General features: G+C 31.8%; 1 protein-coding gene across 1 annotated transcript in view; it reads left to right on the forward strand.

Annotated features, from left to right (window-relative positions):
• Positions 1-6,936: 6,936 nt before the first annotated feature.
• Positions 6,937-25,195, forward strand: part of LOC142236201 (SEC14-like protein 2) — a 44,339-nt gene continuing 26,080 nt past the window's right edge. Inside the window, exons 1-2 of the mRNA XM_075307469.1 lie at positions 6,937-7,096; positions 7,641-7,845. Coding sequence (XP_075163584.1) covers positions 7,795-7,845 — 51 coding nt within the window. The 5' untranslated portion in view covers positions 6,937-7,096; positions 7,641-7,794. The remainder of the gene's footprint in view (positions 7,097-7,640; positions 7,846-25,195) is intronic.

Below are 25,195 nucleotides of genomic sequence, written 5' to 3' on the forward strand. Positions count from 1 at the left end.
TATATATTCCATATGCCAGTTAGGAACTTAACTGTCGAAAATTTTTCAGTTAAAGTTAATCGGAAAGAAGATATTTGCAATTTACTTCTGTTAACTGGGAGTTAAAGCCTAACGGAGCTATATGAAAATGGCCGTAAGGGGTACATGTCTATGGGTGCTTTGTGTCAATTTGACTATAGCTCATAGTCAATGTTGCCAGGGAAAATGTTCGGTTTACCCTACAAGGACAAAAAAAATCCCTACTTTCCTATACATTCCCAAACAATTTTCCTTATTATATTTTTCGTTAAATTTAAGAAATTTTACAAAACAAAAATAGTTCTAAGTACTTTATTATCATAAAACATGAATATGCAACGTATATAACTTAGAATATAAATTTGTATTACGACCACGGTTGCCACAGTTGGTAGAATTCTACCCAAATTAGTAATCTTGTTTGTTAAATCCTTATAAAAATAAAATTTTGGAAAAAGTTTCTATAAACAAATTTTTGTGATAAATTTTTCTGTGAAAATGTCCTACGTTGTGGCCCTACGTCCCTACAAGACGCTAAATATTAGAAAAACCCTACATATAGGGAATTTCCCCTACTTCTAGCAACACTGGCTGTGTTCATATTGCAGCTACGGAGTTAGTATGCCACTAATATTGAGCCCATTATTAAAAAAGAGAAAATCGTTAAATTAGTATGGGTAATAAATACAAATTTGTAAAAATCGAGCAATATTCTTATGTAAGAGCTACAAGTACGTATAAGTACGATCGGCTAGTATATCGAAATTTGAAATTTGAGTAACATTGGTTAATAAATAAGAGTACTATGGCCAAATTTGGGGAAATCGAGCGATGCATATATATGGAAGCTATATCAAAATCTGAACCAATTTGCATAATATTTTGCTGGTTGATTAACACCACAAAAGGTTACCTTGTGCAAGATTTGAGTAAGATCAGTTGAGAAATGAGGCATGTATGGTCAAACATAAGGTTATTAGGGGCGAATTTTTCAAAATCGGGTGATACATATATGGGAGCTATATCTACATCTGAACCGATTGCGATGAAATTTTGCACATATAGTTAGTACTATAGAGGACTGGATCTAGCCAACTTTTAGTAAGATCGGTTAATAAATAAGGGTAATAAGTACAAATTTGTAAAAATCGAGCAATATTCTTATGTAAGAGCTACAAGTACGTATAAGTACGATCGGCTAGTATATCGAAATTTGAAATTTGAGTAACATTGGTTAATAAATAAGAGTACTATGGCCAAATTTGCGAAAATCGAGCGATGCATATATATGGAAGATATATCAAAATCTGAACCAATTTGCATAATATTTTGCTGGTTGATTAACACCACAAAAGGTTACCTTGTGCAAGATTTGAGTAAGATCAGTTGAGAAATGAGGCCTGTATGGTCAAACATAAGGTTATTAGGGGCGAATTTTTCAAAATCGGGCTATACATATATATGGGAGCTATATCTAAATCTGAACCGATTTCGATGATTTTTTACACATATAGTAGACTACATTTAGCCAAATTTGGGTAAGATCGGTTGATAAATAAGGGGTTTTATGGCCAAATTTAGAAAAATCGGGCGGTACATATATATGGGAGCTATAGCTAAATCTGAACCGATTTCGATGATTTTTTGCACACATAGTTAGTGCTATAGAAGATTAGATTTAGCCAACTTTGAGTAAGATCGGTTGATAAATAAAGGTTTTGTGGCCAAATTTGGGAAAATCGGGCGATACATATATATGAGAGCTATATCTAAATCTGAACCGATTTGGATGAAATTTTGCAGACTTGAAGGGAGATGGAAAAGATTACCTTTTGCCAAATTTGGTGACGATCCGTTTGAAAAAACGCGCAACGTGACCCCATTTGTCGAAATCGGGCGATACATATATATGGGAGCTATATCTAAATTTGATCCGATTTCTTCCAAATTCAATAGCGTTCGTCCTTGTGCCCAAAAAACTCCCTGTACCAAATTTCATCAAAATCGGTTAATAATTACGACCGGAATCCTGTGAACAACAAATACATGGACAGACGGACGGACACCAAGCGCTAGATCGACTCAGGAGGTGATTCTGAGTCGATCGGTATATATTTTATGGGGTCTAAAATCAATATTTCTGGTAGGCACATTTTTTGGCCGATCAAACTTATTATACCCTGACCACTATGTGGTTTAGGGTATAAAAATGTACTTAAGGTTAGGATAGGTGGCAGCCCGATGTATGAGGTTCACTTAGTCCATTGTGATACCACATTTATGAGCTTCTCTCTTATCACTGCAGCACGATTCTATGTTAAGCTCAATGACAAGAGACTCCTTTTTATAGCCGAGTCCGAACGGCGTTCCACATTGCAGTGAAACCACTTAGAGAAGCTTTTTAAACCCCTCAGAAATGTCACCAGCATTACTGAGGTGGGATAATCCACCGCTGAAAAACTTTTTGGTGTTCGGTCGAAGCAGGAATCGAACCCACGATCTTGTGTATGCGAGGCGGGCATGCTAACCATTGCACCATGGTGGCTCCCTACTCAGTGTTAGAATAAGATTGGAACACTATAGTATACACTACTAATGTAATTTATTATAATAAATTTATTACAGATCAATACTTCCTGGAGAAGCAATTAAAATCGCGGAATTACTGTATTCGTTTGGACGATGCAATACAAATGAAATGTTTATTCGGCCCGATTACGGTCATATCACAAATAACCAACCGAATGTACGAACAGCTGACTATATTTTGTTGCTCTATTATTTATTTGTTGTTTACTACAGCAAATTAATTCATATCTTCAACCCACCCCACCCATATCGTAGCTTGTTCTACAAGTCAACAGCTGTTGCGTGAGACCCAGTATCTCGATAAAAAAAACACCACCAACAAAACATAGCAAATGAGAGCTTGAGAAGAGGGAGAGAAATGTCTAGAAATCCAAATACGAACAGTGTTGCCGCACACCATTCAATAAACGTTATTAAAATTGCAAAAATAGTCAAAGGCGATGGAATTCCATTTCATATTAGTTTTACGTTACTGTGGGCACATTACAAATTTAATTAGAATGTTCATATGGCTAAGAAGACAATTATAGCCATATAAATGGGACACCCAGGGGTTAATTTAAACGTATCTTTTGTGTGTTTATAAATTAAAACTTTCCTCTTTGTAATTATGCATGTAAATATTAATGCCCATATTCATAATAATTTACTGACAGTTTATCGAAGGGATTTGTATGGTAATAGTAGGTTTAAAGTTTACGTTAACTTTTATGAATATGTGGGTAAGAATACAAAGTGAAGTCTACATCAGCTTTTCAGTCACTCAGTAAACACAGCATGAGCATTTTTCAAATTCAACACCTTTTAAGTTTGAGTGTAATCATAATTTTCAACATAAATCCAACATGATTTTAAACGTCTTACCCTCAATACATTTTTGTTTGTTCAAATGTTTGCGAATTACTTCCAAAACGCCAAAATGTTGATGAAATCTTTGAAAATGATTGCAGAAAGCTTTGAAACTGAAAAAAAAATCAATGCTACATTTTACAACTTCGTTGTCAATTGGAAGAAATAAAAATATGGACAATTTTGGACAATTAACTGAAATTGCACAAAATTAAAATTTTTGGTGGCCACATTCTTGGAGGCAATACGAAGCTGACCGATGAAAAATTTATGTTGACTTATCGACAAGAGAAAGTTTTCAGAAAACTTTCAAGGTGCAACCAATAGAATTGGTAGAAACTTGATCTTTTTCATATCAATAACTTCTATATGAAAACGTGCATTACATGTCAGTTTAACTTAGAACCCATCATCACCCAGCAAAGAAGCGTCGCCAAAAAGTAGTGAAAAAGCTCTTTATGGGTCCGGAAGTTGTGCAAAATTGGCGCAGAAGCGATGAATTCTATATGGGCTTGTCATAGGAAGGAAGTTCACCATTTCAACATGCTTCATTTCATAAGATGTGATCCGAATTCAATGTTTTTAATGTAGTGATATTTTACCAAATAAATAATTTTTATAATATTTAATACATTCTAATTTTTAATGCATTCTGTAGCGTTCGACATCAAATATTTTTAAAAATTCACAATGTTCCTAGAATGGATTTAGCATTATTTCAAGAAAATTTAAATAATTTGTAATTCTTACTCTGTTTTTAACAGATTTGAAGCAAAGAAAGTTAAAATTACCCATTAAAAATATGAAAAAGCCAGCCATAAAAACAATGTAATTTAAAGAACTTCCTGTGTAGTTAAAATAAAGAACATTTTTTTGCTGGTATAAATTTTGTTCGTATAAAAGTAAGAAAAAATATTTTTTACAATTGGCACTAATTTAATTAAAAAATTAATTAAATAAATTATCAACACTTTCATGTATTCTTTTTTGACATATTATATAATAAAAATAGTCGTTGGTATAATTTATACATTAATTAAAATGTTATATTTTTAGCTTTTGAAATTTGATTAAAAGGTAATTGTATCAGCTTTTTTTTGGATTCACGTTTTCAGAGTCAATCAACTTTTTAACTGGAAATCTTATGGTAACATGGTAACAAAAACCGAACATGATGACCATTTATAGATCATCTTGGAGTTTCACCCTTATCAAAAAAAAAAAATTGACGTTGCTATATTAACACATTAAAACTAATCTTTCACATGTGGACAAATTTTAAGCGACAGTATGTGTACACTTGGGGGCCACCGTGGTGCAATGGTTAGCATGCCTGCCTTGTATATAAAGGTTGTGGGTTCGATTCCTGCTTCGACCGAACAGCAAAAAGTTTTTCAGCGGTGGATTATCCCACCTCAGTAATGCTGGTGACATTTGTGAATGTTTCAAAGCTTCTCGAAGTGGCTTCACTGCAATGTGCACAGAAAAAATTTCACAAAAATTTTCCAATTAACATTTTAATTGAGTTTTAAAAAAATATTCAATTAAAAATTTAATTGAATCAACAAATTTTTTAATTGAAACAAAAATCAATCACAAAAATTAATAGTATCAATTTAATTAATTTTTTAATTGACCTTCAATTATTTTTTTAATTGATACTATCATTTCTGTGATTGAAGACATTTCAATTAAAAAATTAATTGGATCAATTAATTTCGTGATTGAATCAGAAAAATTTTTGTTTGTGTGTGTAACGCCGTTCGCACTCGGCTTTAGCTACAAAATTAATTAATTGAATTCACAGTGGCTTTAGTGAATTGACCGAAATTATACTGATAACTAGTTGATAGATATTGATGAGGAATGTGGCAAAAAAAAAATCCAATTTAATTTAAAAATTTCCGAATTGAAGTAATGTTTAACTACAAAACCAAACGTAGTACCAGCCTTATGGTGGAAATCATCCAAACTGAAATAAGCAAGTATGTGAATGCTCTCCTATTGTCAGCAACGTTTTTGCTTTCGTAGCTGCATTTTCTGTTATGCCCACTAATAAAAATCCTTGAGTACGAATGTGGTTAAGAACTTTACCAAATTTGATCAAAAGAAGAAAATAATTGGTTGGGTTCAAAGTCAAAAATTAGAAGTTTATAAAAAATAAGAGGTCTGCACATGAGTACTATTTTACTCACGGTAGGAATATCCGTACTCATGCTCGAAAAACTTTTAATGAATCACATTCACGCACACTCATTGGTAAAACATTATTTTTCACGCATACTCACTTGATTATCTTAACACAGAATTGAGTCGTAGGTTACGTTTAAAATTTACTTTAGCAGAGTTCGTAGATGCGAATAATGGTATGGTCACGCTAGGCAAATATTTGACCAAAATGAGTATCAAACTGTCCGGATTCATTTACGAAATATCTAACAGTTTTTGAAAAATACTCTTATCAATGTTATATGAAAATGAATTCTTTTTTGATTTCTGTCAAAATTTGCCCAGTGTGACAGTACCGAAAGAGTTTAAACATGTGTGACGACGAGAATAATGTGGAAATCGTTATTATACCCCATTCACATTACACTTCCACAATTAACTTTACCCAGATTTCAAATGTCATTTGCCTTATAAAAAAGGGATTTCAAATCTACGATTACACTGAAAAAGCAGTGAACCCACCAGGAAGAAACATTTTGGATAATTTTAGAAAATTTAGATTATTTTTAGAAAATTTTAACTTAGTATTGTACTGGCAACGCTGACATCACGCCTATATCACAAAAATAAGTAAATATTTTTCGACTAATTCAAGAAAAATTTGAGTTCAATACGAAGTTTAAGATGGGTGCATTAGTAGTACAATTTACAAACTTAAAGAAATAATGTACTATTTTGTGAGAAGTACGAATTTAGTAAATCTTTATGCTTCTTTTGTGTATAATTTTTCCCGTTTTTTAGTTCATTTAACTAACGTACGCAAAAAATTATTACAGTAAAGGAAACTTTCTCCAAACATAATAATTCCATGAACTAAAATAAAGTTAAATTGGCTTTAGTGAAATAGAGGGTTCACTTTTATTTTGAGCCTAATGTGTATGGGCTATTAAATATAAGTCAAAAAAGGTTTACTTGGATTTTGATCTTCCTTTAAGGATTTTGGTATTATTCGAGCAAAAAATGCTACTTCTTTTAAATAAAGACATTTTTTACGGAGCCTTTTAGCTTTAACTTATCGCATTTTCATTCTGTTTTTGCGATATATTAGCAAAACTATTGAAAGATTTTTCAAATTAAAACAGATACTTCAAAGTAAAAAAATTTCCTTAATTTCGAAAACAAACATTTTAAGGCAAAAATGCAAATGCTGGCTTGGCAACCCAGCATTTAGCTTAATGGCTCTTATCACTCTCTGCTACATATGCTATGGCATTGGCCGTTAAATGGCATATTTTAAAAAGAGTTTTAATAACGCAAAGAGCCAGTGTTGAGACCAGTAGTTGAAGAGACGCGCACGTTGTAATAACACGCATTACGGTTTTTTTTAGGTTTTGTTAAATCCAGTCAACCAGTCAGTCACTTGACTTTTCTGTTTGGAGTATTCTCTTTCGGCACCGAATCAATTCAGAGTGTGAGTGTTTTTTGTTTTTGTTGTGTCAATTGTAAAGACAAATTGAAGGCAAACAACCAAATTCGGCGACACAGCAAAAATTCACACATAATAATTTGATGCCACTATTTAATGTTGCTCATAATCGAAAACAAATCGCCAAACAATTAAAAACTAATCTTGGCAAATAAATGCTCTGAAATAGTGAGCAACTAACCGCCACTTTGTGACCGTTGTAAAAGAAAGCTAAAAAGTGACCCATAAACAGTTTGCAGCTGTTTGTTTATTATCGCTTGCCATCAGCGTACACAAAACTTGACACTAAACTCTTTCAATAGCTGTGTCATTCATTACACGGTGGTTTATTTTAGTCATTAAATGGTTAAAATTGTGTTTTGAAATTTGGTGTTATTGTAGGCATCGTTATCGATTATTTTCATTTTATAGTTTTTTTATCTTCGAACGAGTAAACTTGAGAAGCAAAAACAAACAAAAAATAAATCCACGAAATCCATTCGTTCAGAGTGACCAATTAATCCTTTGCTTAATTTATACATTCCAACAGGCAATATCAATCAGGTGTTGATTATCAAATTTACACAGGCCGCACCATCTCACGCAACTACGGTAAAGCATTAACAACCATTCAAAGAATATTGCGAAGCATTCACATAAAGAACGTAGCATCGACAACACAATCGTAGCAAACAATTTTGAAAATGTCAACATTACCAGAACTCACCGAAAGCCAGAAGGAAACACTTGCCACTGTAAGTATGAATCAATTCATAAAAAATTTCATGGAAATTTCCACGATTGGCATATTAACGTAGACATATAGGGAAAACTAAATTTAGTTATTTTGTCTTAAAATTTGATTGCTTATATTTGATTACATATTAGAGGTTAATTAAAAACACTTTCAATTTTTTATACCCTGCACGACTTTGACAACAGCAGCTCATCGTTGCTTTGTGCAATATACACTTAGAAAAATATTGATCATATAAATGATTGTGTAATATATTAGGACACCCAATTTACACAATAGGTTAAAGTAGCAGCCCGATTAAGTTTCAGGTTCACTTAGACTAATCAGTCCATTGTGATATAATTTACACAATATTAAAGACGAATTTCTTTAAAATAAGAAAACATGTTTGATTTACCTCCATTTTTAAGGAGCTCCATTAATGCTACGTTAGCTAACGAACTTTTAAACCGTACTACACGCAAAAAAATAATTCTTTCCTCCCAAACGAAATTTTAGACAAACAAAGTTCGTTTCTCATTTGCTTTTCGCTGTAAGGAAGTGTATTTGGAAGAAAAGTATATGCTTTTTGTGATAAACGTTTATTCTTTTCCACGATTTCATAAAGACAAACTCAAAAATAAATAAAAAAAACATTGTTTTCTTGCTAATTGCATTTTCCCTTACATCTTTCTCACATCCACGATGTTTTTAAGTTCTTAACACCTTTTCCTGCAATACCAACAATGTAGAAGAAATTATACGATTTTATAAATTTTTAATTTTTTTTTTTACCTTTCGCCTGGACGCAGAATCGAACCGCGGACCATGCACTTTGTAAGCCAACACACTAACCACTGAGCTATGTACCTGTTATGGACATCAATAGATAAATATCCATATAAGTTATATTTATATAGCATAGCTTGCGGCGCCCACGAACCAAATAAACAAAGTTTATTTAACAGAAACAAACATTTAGTTTGACACCGTGGAGCAGTGGTTGCTACGTCCGACTTGCATGCCAAGGGTCGTGGGTTCGATCACTGCTTCGACCAAAGTTTTTTTATTTTTGTTTTTTTTTTTTTTTAACATATATTCCAGATATGTTCTGAAGATTCCGAAAAAATGTTCAACATTACATTGTAGTACATTAAATTTTGAACTGTAAAATGTGTCTTATTAAAGACCTAAAGTCAGAAAAGAACAGTGTTTGATATAAACGAAATGGACTGTGTTGTTGTTTCCAAAATAACTTTTTTTATTGAAAAAATAAAAATTTTGTAACAAACGAATTTTTTTGGCGATAAAAGTTTAAAATTTTCGGAGCAATTCAAAAAACCCTAACAAAAGAAAAACGTTTTCGGTACACGTTTTCCAAACGTTTTTTTTCTTTGCGTGTATGGACATATCTGTCATATTCCATATGCCACTTAGGAACCTAACTGCTGACAATTTTTAAGTTAGTCAACCGCACTGAAAAAAATATTGAGCTAATATGGAAGATTATGCAACTTAAATTTTAGGACTCAAAATTTACACAATTCTAAGGACAAAATTCTTTAAAACAATGACATTTTAATTAAAAGAAAGTTTACAATTCTTGCTTCAAAAATTTTTTTCATTATATTTAGGACACAAATCTTGAAATTTTGCGTCCCTCTGCTGAAGTTGTAGATCTTTGACGTACGGCAAATTTACCTTAAAATAAAGAAAAATATTTTTAAGTTAAAGAAATCGTCTTTAACTCAACTGACATATTGAATTTTTAAATTTAAGATAAAAACGCTTCAAATATAGGCTAAGACTTATTTTAAGGATTTGCATCTTTGGTTTAAAGTTGTTTTAGCATTAAGAAAACTTTGAAGTACCTGGCATAATTTGGATTTTGAAATTGGAATTTGTTTGTACATAAATACCTTTATTAATATATCGCAAAAAGAAAATAAAAACTCGATGAATCAGATCAGTGTCCACTTTTAATTTATTTGATCAGGGAGGTCCGTAAAAAATGTCTTTATTTTAAAGAAGCCGCATCTTTGGCTCGGAATCAATACCAAAATCCTTAAGGGAAGGTCAAAATCTTTGGATGCAAGTAAACTTTTTTTTTGAGTGCGGAAAGAAGATATGTATATGCAATTTTCTTTCTGTTAAGAGGTAGTTAAAGTCTAATGAAAATGGCCGTTAATGAAATAATCTTTAAAGTAACTGAGATATTAAATCTCTGTATTCAAGAAAAAAAGCTTCAAATAAGACATATTTGAGGATTTTCCTCCATCTTTGGTTATTTTTTCTTATAATTAAGAAAACATTTTTGTACTTTGGAGTATAGGTTATAATTTTGATTTGTAAAGTGACATTTACACTCAAGAAACAGTGAACCCACCATGAAGAAATAATTGTTTTAATTTTAGAAAATATGGGTTAATTTAAAAAATTTCCACTAAACTGTATTACAAACGAAGATGTCATGGCGATTTTACAAAAATAAGTAATTATTTTTCGAAAAATTCAAGAATATTTATTAGAAATATTTTTTTGTTTCACTTGTTAAAGAAAATTTCATAGTTTAGGTGGGTATTAAGTTCGAGTTTATCCGCTAAAATCTAAAATAAAACTGTAAAAGCAGAATACTATCATAACTTTTTTGGAAAATTTTATTATAACTTGGTGGGGAATGATCCAAAGCAACAATTGAAAAAGTTTATTTTCTTTATAATTGATTATTAAAGAAAAGTAACCGTGAAAAATTGATGCTTTTGGGCGACAATGCGTTCTTAATAACGGGAAAATTGGAGTTCAAAATTGCAAAAATGTCTTTTGTAATACTGTTTAATTAAAATTGTATAAAAATAATCTAATAATTTTCTAAAAGTAACCAAAATTTTTCTTCCTGGTGGGTTCAGGTGTTTTTTCTGCGTACATTGAAATAAAATCATGAGGCCAACGATTTCTTGTCCTTAAAATACGAATGCGTTTTTTGCTTATCAGCTTGTGAAATTGTACGCGACCTAAAATTTCGTTAGCATAAATAGCATTGCATTTCTTATGGGAAGGGAAATTTTCGCAAGAGGTGCATACCGGCCTTTAGCATACTTTTCCTTGTCCAAAAGTCGATAAACTTTTCAATGAAGTGGTTTTGTCCTTATAGTTAAGTGATTCGATTTAAAAATTGGAATTTTAACATGAAAGAAATGTTGTTTGTCTAAGGTCAACTTAGCTTTAATATTGTGAAAAATTCTCCAAAATTAATGAAATTATCTTTAACTCTGTTGTCTACAAAGCAAAAAGGTATTCAAAAATAGGATATGTTTTGTTTTTTCTTTATTTTAATGACGTTTTTTACTTGAAATATAGCATAATTCCTATTTGAAGTCGAGTCTGAAGTATGATATTTAAGTTGGCGTAAACACGCTTTTAAAGGACTTTGATAGCATATGAAGAAAAAAGCAGAAAAAAAAATTACAAATTTAAAATTTGTTTCCTAGCATCAAGTACGCAAAACTTAAATTCAAAAGAGAACTGTATCTTGAATGTATCCATAACTCAATTGTCCGCTCGGTTGGCTCAGAATCAATGAAAAATTAGTCTAAAAACAAAATGTTTGGAACCTGGCAAGCTTTTTTTCAGTGCACCCAAAGAATAAAGACTTCCTCCGGAACGAAATTTTAGATAAAGGAAATTTCTCTATTAAAAAATAGTTTCTTTAAAATCTAATAAATACGAAATTGTGGAAAGCGTTGCAAAGATTATCTTTTAATTATCTTTAGCGTCAAAAGAAAACTTCGTTTGTCTAACATTTCGTTCCTCCGAAAAGAAAACACATAGGCCTTTTCTATCCCACAATTCCTCTCAGTATTGTCTCCGATGATATTCAACGAAAAATTTGACTAATGAACATCGTTTGGAGATGGTTGTATGAATACTACGAATTGCAATTAAAACTAATAATAGTATACTCATAGAAAAAAGTCTGCTAAAAACAGCAGTCGATGTTTGCTGTTATATTTTTGTACCGTAGGGCCTAATGAACAACAATTTATAAAATGTTTCGGTTATAAATGTTTCCTCAAAGCATATTTAAGAACCAAAAGTAGTTTTTGGTATATTTTTGCACAGTAATATACTTACAAGCTCCTAAATACGATCAGCAAACATTTTGTTTGCTGTTAGCCTCAATCCGATAAATATTCAGATTTTTGGTCAAATACTATAGATATTCATAAAATATTGTTTTAATTATGTTAGGATAGCTCCTAAGTTGAAATTTTTATTTGTTTTAGCCAAAATAAAACATGTTTCAGCAAACAGTGACTGCTGTCCCTTTTTCAGCAGACTTTCTGCTGTTTCTTTTCTGCTGTCCCTACTAACAAATTTCTTTTGGTGTATTTTTAAAATTATGGAATAGGAATCCAAAGTCAGGTATACAATTTTAGACGATAATTCTCCTCTCTAGTGGACTTTAAAAATTATATGACTTTAAAAAATTATTGTGAGAAAATAACTCGATTTGTGTAGATTTTGAAGAAATATTTGAATAGATTTTCGACTTTTTAAAAAATTGAAAAAGACGACTCCGACTTTTACGATTATTAAAAAGTCGGTATTTTACCTCACGACTTACGACTTTTCGTAAATTTTTAGCATATAAATCTGAGTACTATGTTCAGTTTTCAAGCTGAAAACTAGCTTATTTTCACGGTTATTTTTTTTTATCAATTAATTTAGAAATATTAAATGGTTCGCGATTAATGCATTGGATCTTTTCAATCCATAATTTGACAAGATATGATAAAAATATAATGGTCTTCATATATATATTTTTGAGTTTAGCCGCTAAAATCGTCATTTTTTCACGATTACTTTTCTTTAATAATCCATTTTAAGGAATACAAAATTTGTGAAAATTTGCTTTGGGCTATTCCCCATCAAGTTATAATAAAATTTGCAACAAATATGCATAATTATATGCCTTTTTACTGATTTAGTTTTCATTTTAGCGTACTTAGTACTCACCTTAAGGAGCTAAATTACATTCCTCTTTCAACTCAAATTCGACTTTTTGAGTTTTTTGTTTAAGTTCGATCATTAGCGTAGCTAGACAATTTTCCTAGGGGGGGCTATAGCCCCCCTAGCTAAAACTTTGTAGACTGAACTTATAGGTTCAACTAATGTTTTATTTCATAAAATTGAATAAAAAATAGACATCAAAATAACTCGAGAATCAATTTATAATAAAGCAACTAAAAGTACCCTATGGGAAATTGGTGCAAATTGCCACTGACGGACCTATCACAGAACTGTTACCTGTGCTCCAGTTAGTTGCAATTTTCACATTTAGTGAAATAAAATTATCAGAATAACCTTTTGTTCGACATATTTCAAAAAATTTTTTTTCATTTCGGGTTCAATTAGGAGCCCAAATTGAAAGAGATTTCTAAGAGTTTGTCCGAGACTGGTTCCTGAGGACCTGTTTATGGGTTGCTCCTGCTAAATTGTCCCAGGACGTGTCCTTTGGGGTGAGTCCAAGACGCGTCCTAAAATGTAAGTTTACTCCGTCAATGACAAATCCATGTTAAGGTGGACGGTCCCTTCCATACGTTTTGATCAGAATTGGGACTGGTCCATACACACAAGGGACTAGTCCTGTACCAGTTCTGTGGTTGATCCATTTCCCGTAGGGTAGTTCCACACATATCCCAGCAAAAAATTGGGAGTTGTTCTAAAGGCACAACTTTAAAAGCACTTTCAAAAATGTCCTCACAAAGAAGTTAACTATTTTAACTACACAGGAAGTTTTTTTACTTCATTTTTTATATTTTAATGCGTAATTTTTTGTTTTCTTTTTTTCAAATAGTTTAAAAAAAAAAGAGTAAGAATAAATAAAATGTTACAAATTATTGAAATTTTGCCTCAAAAATGCTAAATCCATTATAGAAAAATCGATAATATTTGAAATAAACGTTTCAAACAAGCGTTAGAATGCATTAAAAATCATAAAAAAGTATTAAAATTATTTATTTGGGAAAATATCACAAAATTTTTAATTCACATTCAAAACACTGAATTCAGATCACACCTTAAGAAGTGATGCAAATTCATTGCAACGGTCGTTGAAACGGTGGACATTCGTTCTATGACAAGTTCATATTACATTCATCGCTTCTCCGCCAATTTTGTACCACTTCCAGACCCAAAAAGAACATTTTCACTTCTTTTTTGGCGACGCTTTTTTGCAGCATTATTAAGATATTAATTTATGAAAGAATAGTTTTAATATCAATTACTATTTTTTATTCAACTAAATCATAAGTTCAACCACAGTTTTATTTCATAAATATCAGACTTCTACCACAACCCAAGTAATTCGATTGTGCATGAAAGTCTTTAGTGGAGCTTTGTGCGTTGTACGAGTATATACTTGTTTAATTTTTATAAAAATGTATAATCGTAAATAGGTTTTCAAATCCTGGGGGGTCTAAGCCCCCTCCCCAGAGGCCTTCCTACGCTTATGAGTTCGATTGGTCGATTTTGGTCTCCATAAAAGTTCACAGGTCGATTAGTCCATGTCCTACACTCAAAAAAGCGAACCCTCATGTCAAGGAATTATGTTTGGAAAAAGTATCTTCGAACTCTAATAATTATTCGCATACGTTAGTTTAATAAACTAACAAACGGGGAAATTATACACAAATGAAGCATAGTTCATTATATCTTTAACGCCCATTTTCATGAAGCTCCGTTAGTGCTCCGTTAACTAACGAATTTTTAAACCGTATTATGGACATAGCTGCCATCTAGCGTATATACTCCATATGCCAGTTAGGATCTTAACTGTCAAAAAAATTTTCAGTAAAAGTTAACCGGAGAGAAGATATTTGGAATTTACTTTCTGTTAACTGGCAGTTAAAGTCTAACGGAGCTACATGAAAATGACCGTAAATTTATAAATTTAAACGTCCTATGATACTAGAGACATGTTTGTAATTTTGAACACCAATTTTTTTCCTTCAAACTACAAAATTTTCTTTAACAAGTGAAAAAAATAAAATAACATCTAATAAATTTTCTTGAATTTGTCAAAAATAATTACTTATGTGTGAAATCGGCGTGATGTCTTTGTAATACCGTTTAGTTCAAAACTTTTAAAAATAATCTAAATGTTCCAAAATTAACCAAAATTTCCCTTCTTGGTGGATTCACTGTTTGTAACATATTTACAAATAAATAAGCAAAAATATTTTCAGTGGACGTATTTACGTTCCATTTAACCATAAGTTGGCTACACTAGAAGTGGATTATGATTTATGGATGAGTAATTTACAAAGTACAACAGTTGTAATATTGAGTCAGTGTAATGGATTATCCAAGGGTCATATTACAATACATGATAATTGACTTACACCACTGTTACAATTATAAATAACATACGTACAAAAGATCAAAAGTGCAAAACTAACCAACATAGAGCCATACATATGTGATATAAATGCTTTCATATAAATTAGTATTTACGTTACAATACATTGTATTAATGCTACACTCAAAGAAAATGGTTGCTTCAACTTAAAAATTTCGACTTTTATGTGACCAATTTCACATCCATTTTGGATCCAAATGATTCACAGGGAAAAGATCACCAAATTTTTTTTCCATTTCGATTGAATTTTAAAAACTGGTCAATTAAAAATTGAATTGATTACACAAATTTTTTGAGTAGAAAAAAAAATCACTAACATTAATTTTTTAGTTTGATCAATTAATTTTTTAATAAACGTTGGTGTTATATGCTATCGTTTCTGTGATTGAAGAAATTTCAATCAACCCTGCCAGCATTTCAAAGTTCCATTTCATCCTCATCGTTACCACAGACTCGTAGGTGACACTACAACAACAATCGCCAACTGTGATGGGGGAAGCGTATGAAAAAGTATGAAATGTACATGAAACACCAAGCGCAACTACACGCTCACAAAAAATCGCTTCTGTAACATATACTCCCAAACATATTTTGCTTCAAGCATATATATTTTTGGGTATTGCCCAAACATTTATATGTTTGATCTCTTTCAATATATAATATGTTTGAAAGCATATTGGTCTAAACAATATATGTTTGGGTAGTCTAAGTTCCAAACATTTTGTATTTTTGCATCCAAATTCAATAATGTTGTCTTCCAAAAAACAATATGTTATTATGTGAACATATAATATGTTTGGAAGCATTTTGCACCCAAAAATATTATATGCTTAAAAAAATTCTCCCAAACAATATTGTGCTCAAAATTTTACTTATTTATTTATATATTTACAATCATAATGAATTATGAAAATAAACAGGTAATATAGGTGCTAGCAACATAGGTTTTCGACCTGAATGCTCAAAATTTTATTTCTGCCTAATTGTATATTCCCCCACATCTTTCTCACTTCCACGAGATTTTTTAGTTATTAGCACCTTTTTCTGTAATACAAACATTTTAGAAGAAATTATTCAATTTTATGATTTTTTTATTTTAATTTTACCTTTTGCCGGACGGGGATTCGAACAGCGGACCACACAGTTTGTAAGGATCAAAGAAGTAGCTGATCAATTGCCCAAGGAAAAATAAAATGTTAATTTTGTAATAACAAGCAACAACCACCAACTTAATTCAATATCGCTTCCTGTTAAATAACGCTCCAAGCTACTAAACACATATATGTTTATAGGCTATTTCTAAATTAATATATGTTTGCATTCAAGCATATTATATTTACAAACATTTTATGTCCCAAACATAATATGTTCTAACATATTAACATATATGTCCCAAACATGTTATGCTAGTTTATGAACATTATATGCTTGCACTCAAAAATATTGTGTTTAAAAATTTTGTTCCAAACATATAATATTTATAGTCAAACATATGAAAAACAGTCTTTTTCTTTCTTATAATTTATTTAAATAAAATCGATAATGAAGTGCTGGAAACATAGTTATTTCACTTAAAATTGTAAATGAAATAAAGTGATTGTTTTTCAGATATACGCTGCCTCCATCGAGAATAAAAACAAGTATATACAGCAGTAAATTCGGCCGGGCCGAATTTTATATACCCGCCACCATGAATCAAGTATAATAGTTTACTATGAAAACTCTTCGTCGTAGTGGGTTACTTGATAATATATAGAATTGTAGGGGGTTTGATGACAAATCTTCTCCCAAACGATTCAAAAGTAAATAATAGAGAAGGTTCAGTGGTTAAGACTAGAAGTGCCCATATGTAATAGGTACTTTTAGTTAAATGTGGTATCACAATGGACTGAATAGTCTAAGTGAGCCTGAAATTTAATCGGGCTGCCACTTTAACCTAACTTATCCTAACCTTCTCCCAAACGAGCCAGCTCTCGAAGACAAACTTTAAAGATTCTACCTATGAAGTCCACATAAGATTCTGGATTTATGAGAACCAATTTTGTTTGAGTTTTAGAGAAAATATAAACATATCGTGTATATGTTGAAATCACGCCTTGATTTAAAATCTGTAGATTTTTCCGGATTTATTTAAATACGATGAGTAAAAACTGGAACTTTTACTTTCAGTTTGAAGCAATTTTCATGATCAGTGCGCCTGCTATACCCTGAAAGAAGTGTTTTCTTTTTTGAGAAACATAATTTTAGACAGGCAAAGTTTTCTTTTGACACAAATTTTAGAGACAATCTTTGAATAAACAAAAACACTTTATAAGAAAAAGAAATTTCGTTTGTCTAAAATTTTATTATAGATTACAAATTTCCAGCAAATCGGATAAAAACTACGGATTCTAGAAGCCCAAGAAATAAAGCCGGGAAATCGGTGTATATGGGGGCTATACCAAAACATGGACCGATAGGCACCATTTGCTACTCACATATTTCTGATCTTAAAATACCTCCAGATTTTCAATTTCAAACAAATCGGCCAGAAAATATAGTCTCTAGACGCCCAAGAAGTAAAAATCGAGAGATCAGTCTATATGGGGGTTATACCAAAAAATGGACCGATATACCTCAATATCGGCACTCTTATTTGTGGTCTAAAATACCTCTAGATTTCGAATTTCAGCAAATCATGTAATAAATACAGTTTATTGTAGCACAAGAATTTCAGGCAAATCGGATGGTAAATATAGTTTCTAGAAGCCCTAAAAGCAAAATCGGGAGATCGGTCTATATGGGGGCTATACTAAAACATGGACCGATACGGACCTTTTTCGACACACCTCTTTATGGTCCCAAAATACCCCTAGATTTCCAATTTCAGGCAAACCTAGACCCCAAATCGGGAGGTCGGTTTATATGGGGACTATATCAAAACTTGGACCGATATAGCCCATCTTCGAACTTGACCTGCCTGCAAACAAAAAACTAATCTGTGCCAAATTTCGGGACGATAGCGCCATTATTGAAGGCTGTAGCGTGATTACAACAGACAGACGGACATGCTTATATCGTCTTAGAATTTCTCCCTGATCAAGAATATATATACTTTATATAGTCGGAAATCGACATTTCGATGTGTTACAAACGGAATGACAAACTTATTATACCTCCGTCACCATTTTATGGTGGTGGGTATAAAAACTGGCTAATAGACGCTGCACCATGTAACTTGTCACTTGTAAATCAACATCATTCTATTATTAATGAAAAAATTATGTTAAATGTGTTGTGATAGTGGTATAAATGTTATATTTATAAGAATTTATAAATGTTTGATCAAATTAATAACCATCTAAACCATCATGTTTTACTTGACCACAATGATTCTTTTACAACTATCTTAAAATGCACTTTTTCTGATTGTTTGAAGGGGCTCTTATTGGCGTCGTTCTAAATTTATTAAAAAAGGCACCTAATAATTGCACTCATGCGATACTTTTTTGTAGTAGCTTGACGTGGTACAACTTCTCAATAGTGGCGGCGCTTTTCCGACGAGTTTTGGATGTCGTATACGATCGACGTGGTGGGGATTCTCAGAAGCGCCGTCAAATTCAAAAAAATTTGGCAGGGAATGATTGATTGGATTAGAAATTAAACGATTTTTGTATGTCATATTATTATTATTTCGACAATTTATATTAATATTTCTTTATTTATTGTTAAAGACAATATCTTCATTTTGCCGGAAATTCGATTGGATTACTTTGATAGATCGAATGCGGTTTATAGTTGAGTTACATATTAAAACCTTGTTTACCCCCGTCACTTTCCTTACTTTCATGTGGTCAAGACATAATTCTATTAAAACCTTTTAGAACATGTAATTGCCTTCTATTTCTATTCACATATCATAAATGTTGTAAGTAGCCATTACCACTAAAATGCCAAGAGTCCAACGTCTAACAGTTTTGCATGTCACTTCAGTGAAAGCAGCACTATATAGATGACAAGCTGTAGCTATCGATGGAATGAATGAATACACATTTCCAAGTATTGTAAATAGATCTTAGTATCGTGTGTCAATCTAATTTTAATGAAATTGTATTTGCAAGTCATTGATTGAATTACTCGACCAAGGCAGTAAAACAAGCAAATCATTTGTATACATATTTAGAATCCCTGTTAACAAATGGTCTTTAATTAAATGCAGATGCTTTGATGATGTTATAGCAAAATCTTTTTAACTGCTAATTACATATTGTGTATAATTAATTAACATGAAATAGAAAAACAAAAACTTGAAACCAACTCAATACCTGTTTTATAATCTAAACGAGTATTTTACCTCACTGAGGGCTAACTGGTTCTATATTTAATTTTAAAATAAGTTCCCAGCAAATGGAAGTTCTTTTGGACAAAAGTGAAATAATACATTTTCACCCTCAAAAAATCGCATCTGTAACATATGGTATATTTCCAAACACATTCTGCTTCAAGCACACATATATATTTTTCGGAATTTGTTCAAACAAATAAGTGTTTGCCCTGTGAAAACAGATTTCGTTTTGCCCTAATTTTAAAGCCCCAAATACTTAATACCTTTGCTTATTTTTTAAATAAAACTTTTTATAAGCTGGTAATTAAAATGTCGAATTGGTCATAGCCCAACTAGTCTAAAGTTTAGACTTAAACATTTAAAAATATTGGGGTTCCTCGTCCAAATGCCAGACACATACCAAAATGAATGCAAGCATATTTATCCACAACAAAATATGTCCCTCAACTAGAGCACCATTTTCTCACATTTGATTTTCTCACTGTGTTATGCTATAGTCTTTCGTTATCTATCTCCGTTCCGTCTTTATCTTTTTTATTTATTCTCTCTGGTTCTCTGATGTTTCTAAATATATACATGTTTCTACAACATTACTAAATTAATATGTGTTTGCATCCAGTGACAATATATTTAAGAAAATACAATGTCCCAAGCATTATATGTTCTAACATATGAACATATATGTCACAAACATGTTATACTAGTTGATAAATATTATATTCTTGCACTAAAAATGTATGTTCCAAACCTATAATTTTTGAAAGTTGTCCCATGTCATCCTGCGGACAAATATATTCGCAGGAAATTACTTTGGAACTTATATGAATATCTTAATTATCGACTAATTTCATACTTACTTTCATTTCAAAATATGTTGTTTTAAGGCTGAGTTACATATCATGCGTTAATACATGCGTTGATGGAAGGATTGACATTTTTCAGTTTGAAGCACTCTAACAATACTGTTGTTTTCAAAGAGAAATTTCAACTCTTCAATCAACGGACGCATTAACGCAAAGTATGTAACTCAACTATTAAGGTATAACTACATACCATGCGTTCAATGCGTACAACGCGTCCGATGATTGAAGAGTTGAAATTTCTCTTTGAAATCAAAAGCTCGAATAGTCTGCCGCAAACAGAAAAAAATCAACCCTTCAATCAATGCACGGATTAACGCATGGTGTGTAATTCAACCTTTAGACTGTGTCATTTAGTTATCTGTTAATCATCTCCAAATAATTTGAAAATAAATATGGTTTTCACACACCTCATTGAAAATGTTGCACACTCCAAAAGATTTTATCTGAATCCAAGAAAAAGTGAAGCCAACATGAAAAATGTTCATTTATTTTAGAAAATGTTAACTAAAATATTTTGCTAATGATGTAAATAAGTTAATACTTTTGAAGAAAATTTTATCAAAAGTACACTCAAAAAAGTTTACTTGGATCCAAAGATTTTGACCTTCCTTTAAGGATTTTGGTATTGATTCAGAGCCAAAGATGTGGCTTCATTAAAATAAATAAATTTTTAGCGACCTATCTGGCTTTAAATCTAGGACCAATAAAATTAAAATTAGTATATAGATCTCATTTATCAAATTTTCATTCTCTTTTCGCGGTTTATTAATAAAAATACTCACGTACAAATAAATGTCATTTTTAAAAATCCAAATTATAACGAATACTTCAAAGTAAAAACTGTTTTCTTAATTCCAAAAAAAAACTTTAAACCAAAGACGATAAATCCTCAAAATCAGTCTTATCCTATATTTGAAGCGTTTTTATCTTAAATCTAAAGTTTCAATATTTCAGTTAATTTAAGGACAATTTCTTTAAATCAAAAATGTGTTTATTTACTTTAAGGAAAATTAGCCTTAGTTCAAAGACATGCGACTTTAACGAAGGGACGCAAATTTACAAAATTTGAATGAAAATTAAATGAAAAAAATGTTTGAAGCAAATATTATAAACTTTATTTTAATTAAAATATCATTATTTTAAAGAAATTTGTCCTTAATATTTTGTAAATTTCGTATCCTAAAATTTAGGTTGCGAAATCTTTAATATCACGTAAATATTTTTTTCAGTGTAATAAATTTTTTCTCTTGGTTAAGAAAATTTCATATTGTGAAGGAAAAATGGAGTTCAAAATTGTTGAAATGTCTTTAGCGCTATACCAAGTTTAACGCCGACACAATTGAAGTAAAATTTAATAATTTTAGAAAATTACACAAGATTCGGACTGGTCGGTGATTGTTCTTTGCATTCCAATGCAGTTTGTGATCGCTTCGTAATGTCTGCAATTACTTTCCCTACCCTCCGGTCATCAGTGGATATGTACAGTTTACATTGGAAGAAGAGTTTTCCGAGGAACGAAGTTTTCCATTTGACGCTAAAAAAATTCTAAAAAAGCCCTTACCGGGCTTCACACGAAGAAATAATGCATTTATTTTACGAATAGTGTTCATAAAACTTTTACAATGATGAAATTCATAAATTGTATGAACAAATTTCCTAAATTAAAAAATAATGATTTATAATTAATAATTTATAAATGAAACTACTATATAATATACGTGTACATCATATTTATGGAAAAGATCATGCATTAAATATAACTTTTCCCATTTTTCCTTTTTTCTTTTGCATTTTGCATCATAAAACGTCAGCATTTATGAACCCACTTATTAAAAAACTAATTAAAGTCGAACATGCAAAGAGTATAATTTTGTAGAATTTTATATATTTTAATATAGTTTTATTCCATCACTCTCTAAACTTTTCCAGTAACAAGTAATCTTCCGATAACCACGGAGACTCAAACCTAGCTGAGAAAACAAAATGCAAACATTTCAAATTTCACACCGAGTTGAGATGTTTTAGTTTGACGGCCGCCATGGAAATTCGAAATTCCCATTTACTCTAAATTCAAATATACGCACCGTTTGTTCAAATAAATACCGCGATCGCAAAGGGAAAACATGTTTTATGTTATTTTTACATCCCTATGTTCTTTAAAGCCTTTGTTTATTCGTTTTTTTCTATGAAATCTATTTCAATAATTTGACATATATTTTGAAAAGAATATGTTCAGTCTGAGCATATTCCAAATTAGGGGCGTTTACATTATAAAATTGACGTATTTTGAAGGAAAACTTGTGTGTTTGCAACTTGATTTTTTTGTATGAGGAAAACGACTCGTTTTGAAATGCTTAGAAAGGAAAAACATTTCAAACCCCAAAACATGCTTGGTGAGAACGACTTATTATTGTGTATGTACGTACCCTAAGAGAAAACCAGTATTTTTGGATGTTCTGGTTTACGAATTCGCAAAACGCAAAATTTTCCATTTTCAATAACTTTTGAACCATTCCATGTTTTGTCATTAAATTCGTTCCAATTAAATTTCTTATCAATAAGAACTATTTATACAAATTTCGTATTATTTATCATTATGGTTCAGAAAATAGAGGTTGAGATAAATTTTGCATTTTGCGAATTCGTAAACCAGAACAGGGGGGATTATGTAAAGTGTGAATGCATGAATTTTATGAAGGAATCCTTGTGCATTATTAAAAAATCCATAATTTAATAACAAGTATTTACGAAAAACTATATTACAAAACGTACATACATTTTATAAAAGTGTTCATATATATTTAAAAATGTCAAAAATTTATGTACAAATTCATATTTTATTTATTTTTTTTTGTTTTTTTTTTGTGTTGTCATAAATTCTGGTTCTTGTTCTTAAAGAAAATACTTTATGACACACGGAGATATATATTAAACGGAAACAAGGTTTCAATATAATCGTCTAAGGGTATGGTCACACTAGGCAAATATTTGAAATATTTGGATAAAGGGTGATCGGTGAAATCGTTTATTTAAAAAATCAAATTAAATTTCTTTTTCAAGTTCAATTAGTATAAAATTCAGGAAAAATATTCAGTTAGGCTTTCGCTTTTCCAAATCCGAATTGCCGGGCCTCACGCTTACACCTGCCATCAGGTTTTGTAAAGCCACCTTGTCCACCTTCTTCGCCGCAGAAAGCCAGTTTGCCTTGAACTGCTGCTCGTCCTTAGCAGTTTTTTTGGTCTTCTTTAGGTTCCGCTTGACAATAGCCCAGTATTTCTCAATTGGGCGGAGCTCTGGCGTGTTGGGAGAGTTCTTGTCCTTGGGAACCACCTGCACGTTGTTGGCGGCGTACCACTCCATGGCCTTTTTACCGTAATGGCAAGATACCACATCCGGCCAAAACAGTACGGAACAACCGTGTTTCTTCAGGAAAGGCAGCAGACGTTTATTCAAACACTCTTTCACGTAAATTTCTTGGTTAACAGTCCCGGAAGCTATGAAAATGCTGCTTTTCAAGCCACAGGTTCAGATGGCTTGCCAAACCAGATATTTCTTTGCGAAATTTGTCAGTTTTATGTGCTTGAAAATATCTGCTACCTTTCCCCTTCCTTTTGCCGTATAAAACTCCTGTCCCGGAAGCTGCTTGTAGTCGGCTTTGACGTAGGTTTCGTCGTCCATTACCACGCAGTCAAACTTCGTCAGCATCGTCGTGTACAGCCTCCGGGATCGCGCTTTGGCCGTCGTATTTTGTTTATCATCGCGATTTGGAGTCACTACCTTCTTGTAAGTCGATAGTCCGGCTCGTTTTTTGGCTCGATGCACGGTTGTAGACGATACACCCAGCTTATTTGCGGCATCTCGGAGAGAGAGGTTAGGGTTTCGCTTGAAACTACCGTCAACTCTCCTTGTCGTCTCAGCGGCTTCCGGTTTTCGATTTCCCCCAGATCCAGACTTCCTGGCTGTCGACAAACGTTCCCCAAACACTTTGATTTGTAACGGTTGATTTGGCAACTTTTAGCGATTTTGCCAGCTTTGCGTGCGAGTAGCTCGGATTTTCGCGATGCGCGATCAAAATTTTGATACGCTGCTCTTCTTGCTTGGACGGCATTTTGACAACTGAAGAGTGAATTCCAAAATCAAAATAGGAGCAACATTCTACACACACACACCTTCAAAATGAGGGATGTTCAGGTTTTTTTAAATGCAAAATTGAAAGAAATACGTCAAGTTTATATTGACCAAATTTTGACCTATCATCCTTTAAAGTGTTGGGGAAAATACTCTTAGCATTAGGGTATATAATACCCAATACGAGCTAAAAATGTTTGCTGGATTGACTGTTGTGACGATTTCCTTTTTGATTTCTGTCAAATATTTGCCCAGTGTGACCATACCGTAATGGACAACACAATGGCATTCGTTCAAAACTTAGAAAATAAAATGCAAAAGATTCCGAAATGTGGATATTGATATGGCGATTTATATTATAGGCAGATTAAGCTCAATAAATATACAATGTATACATATATATATATACAGAAAATACATTACCGATGTTGTATGGGCATTGTAGATAATTTTTTGTGTCATTATTTTTATTATAACTTCTATTATTTTTGCTCATCCGTTTAATTGGGATGCTAATCACCCATATGAAAAATTTGACTATGGGTGTGATATTGAAAGTCGTAGCATTGCTTGACACTGTGTCGATTCAAGTTCTGGTCCAGAACAAAGTTTTTGCATTAGAGAAATGCTCTTT

This window comes from Haematobia irritans, chromosome 4, assembly GCF_050003625.1.
Source record: "Haematobia irritans isolate KBUSLIRL chromosome 4, ASM5000362v1, whole genome shotgun sequence".
NCBI classification, from domain to species: domain Eukaryota; kingdom Metazoa; phylum Arthropoda; class Insecta; order Diptera; family Muscidae; genus Haematobia; species Haematobia irritans.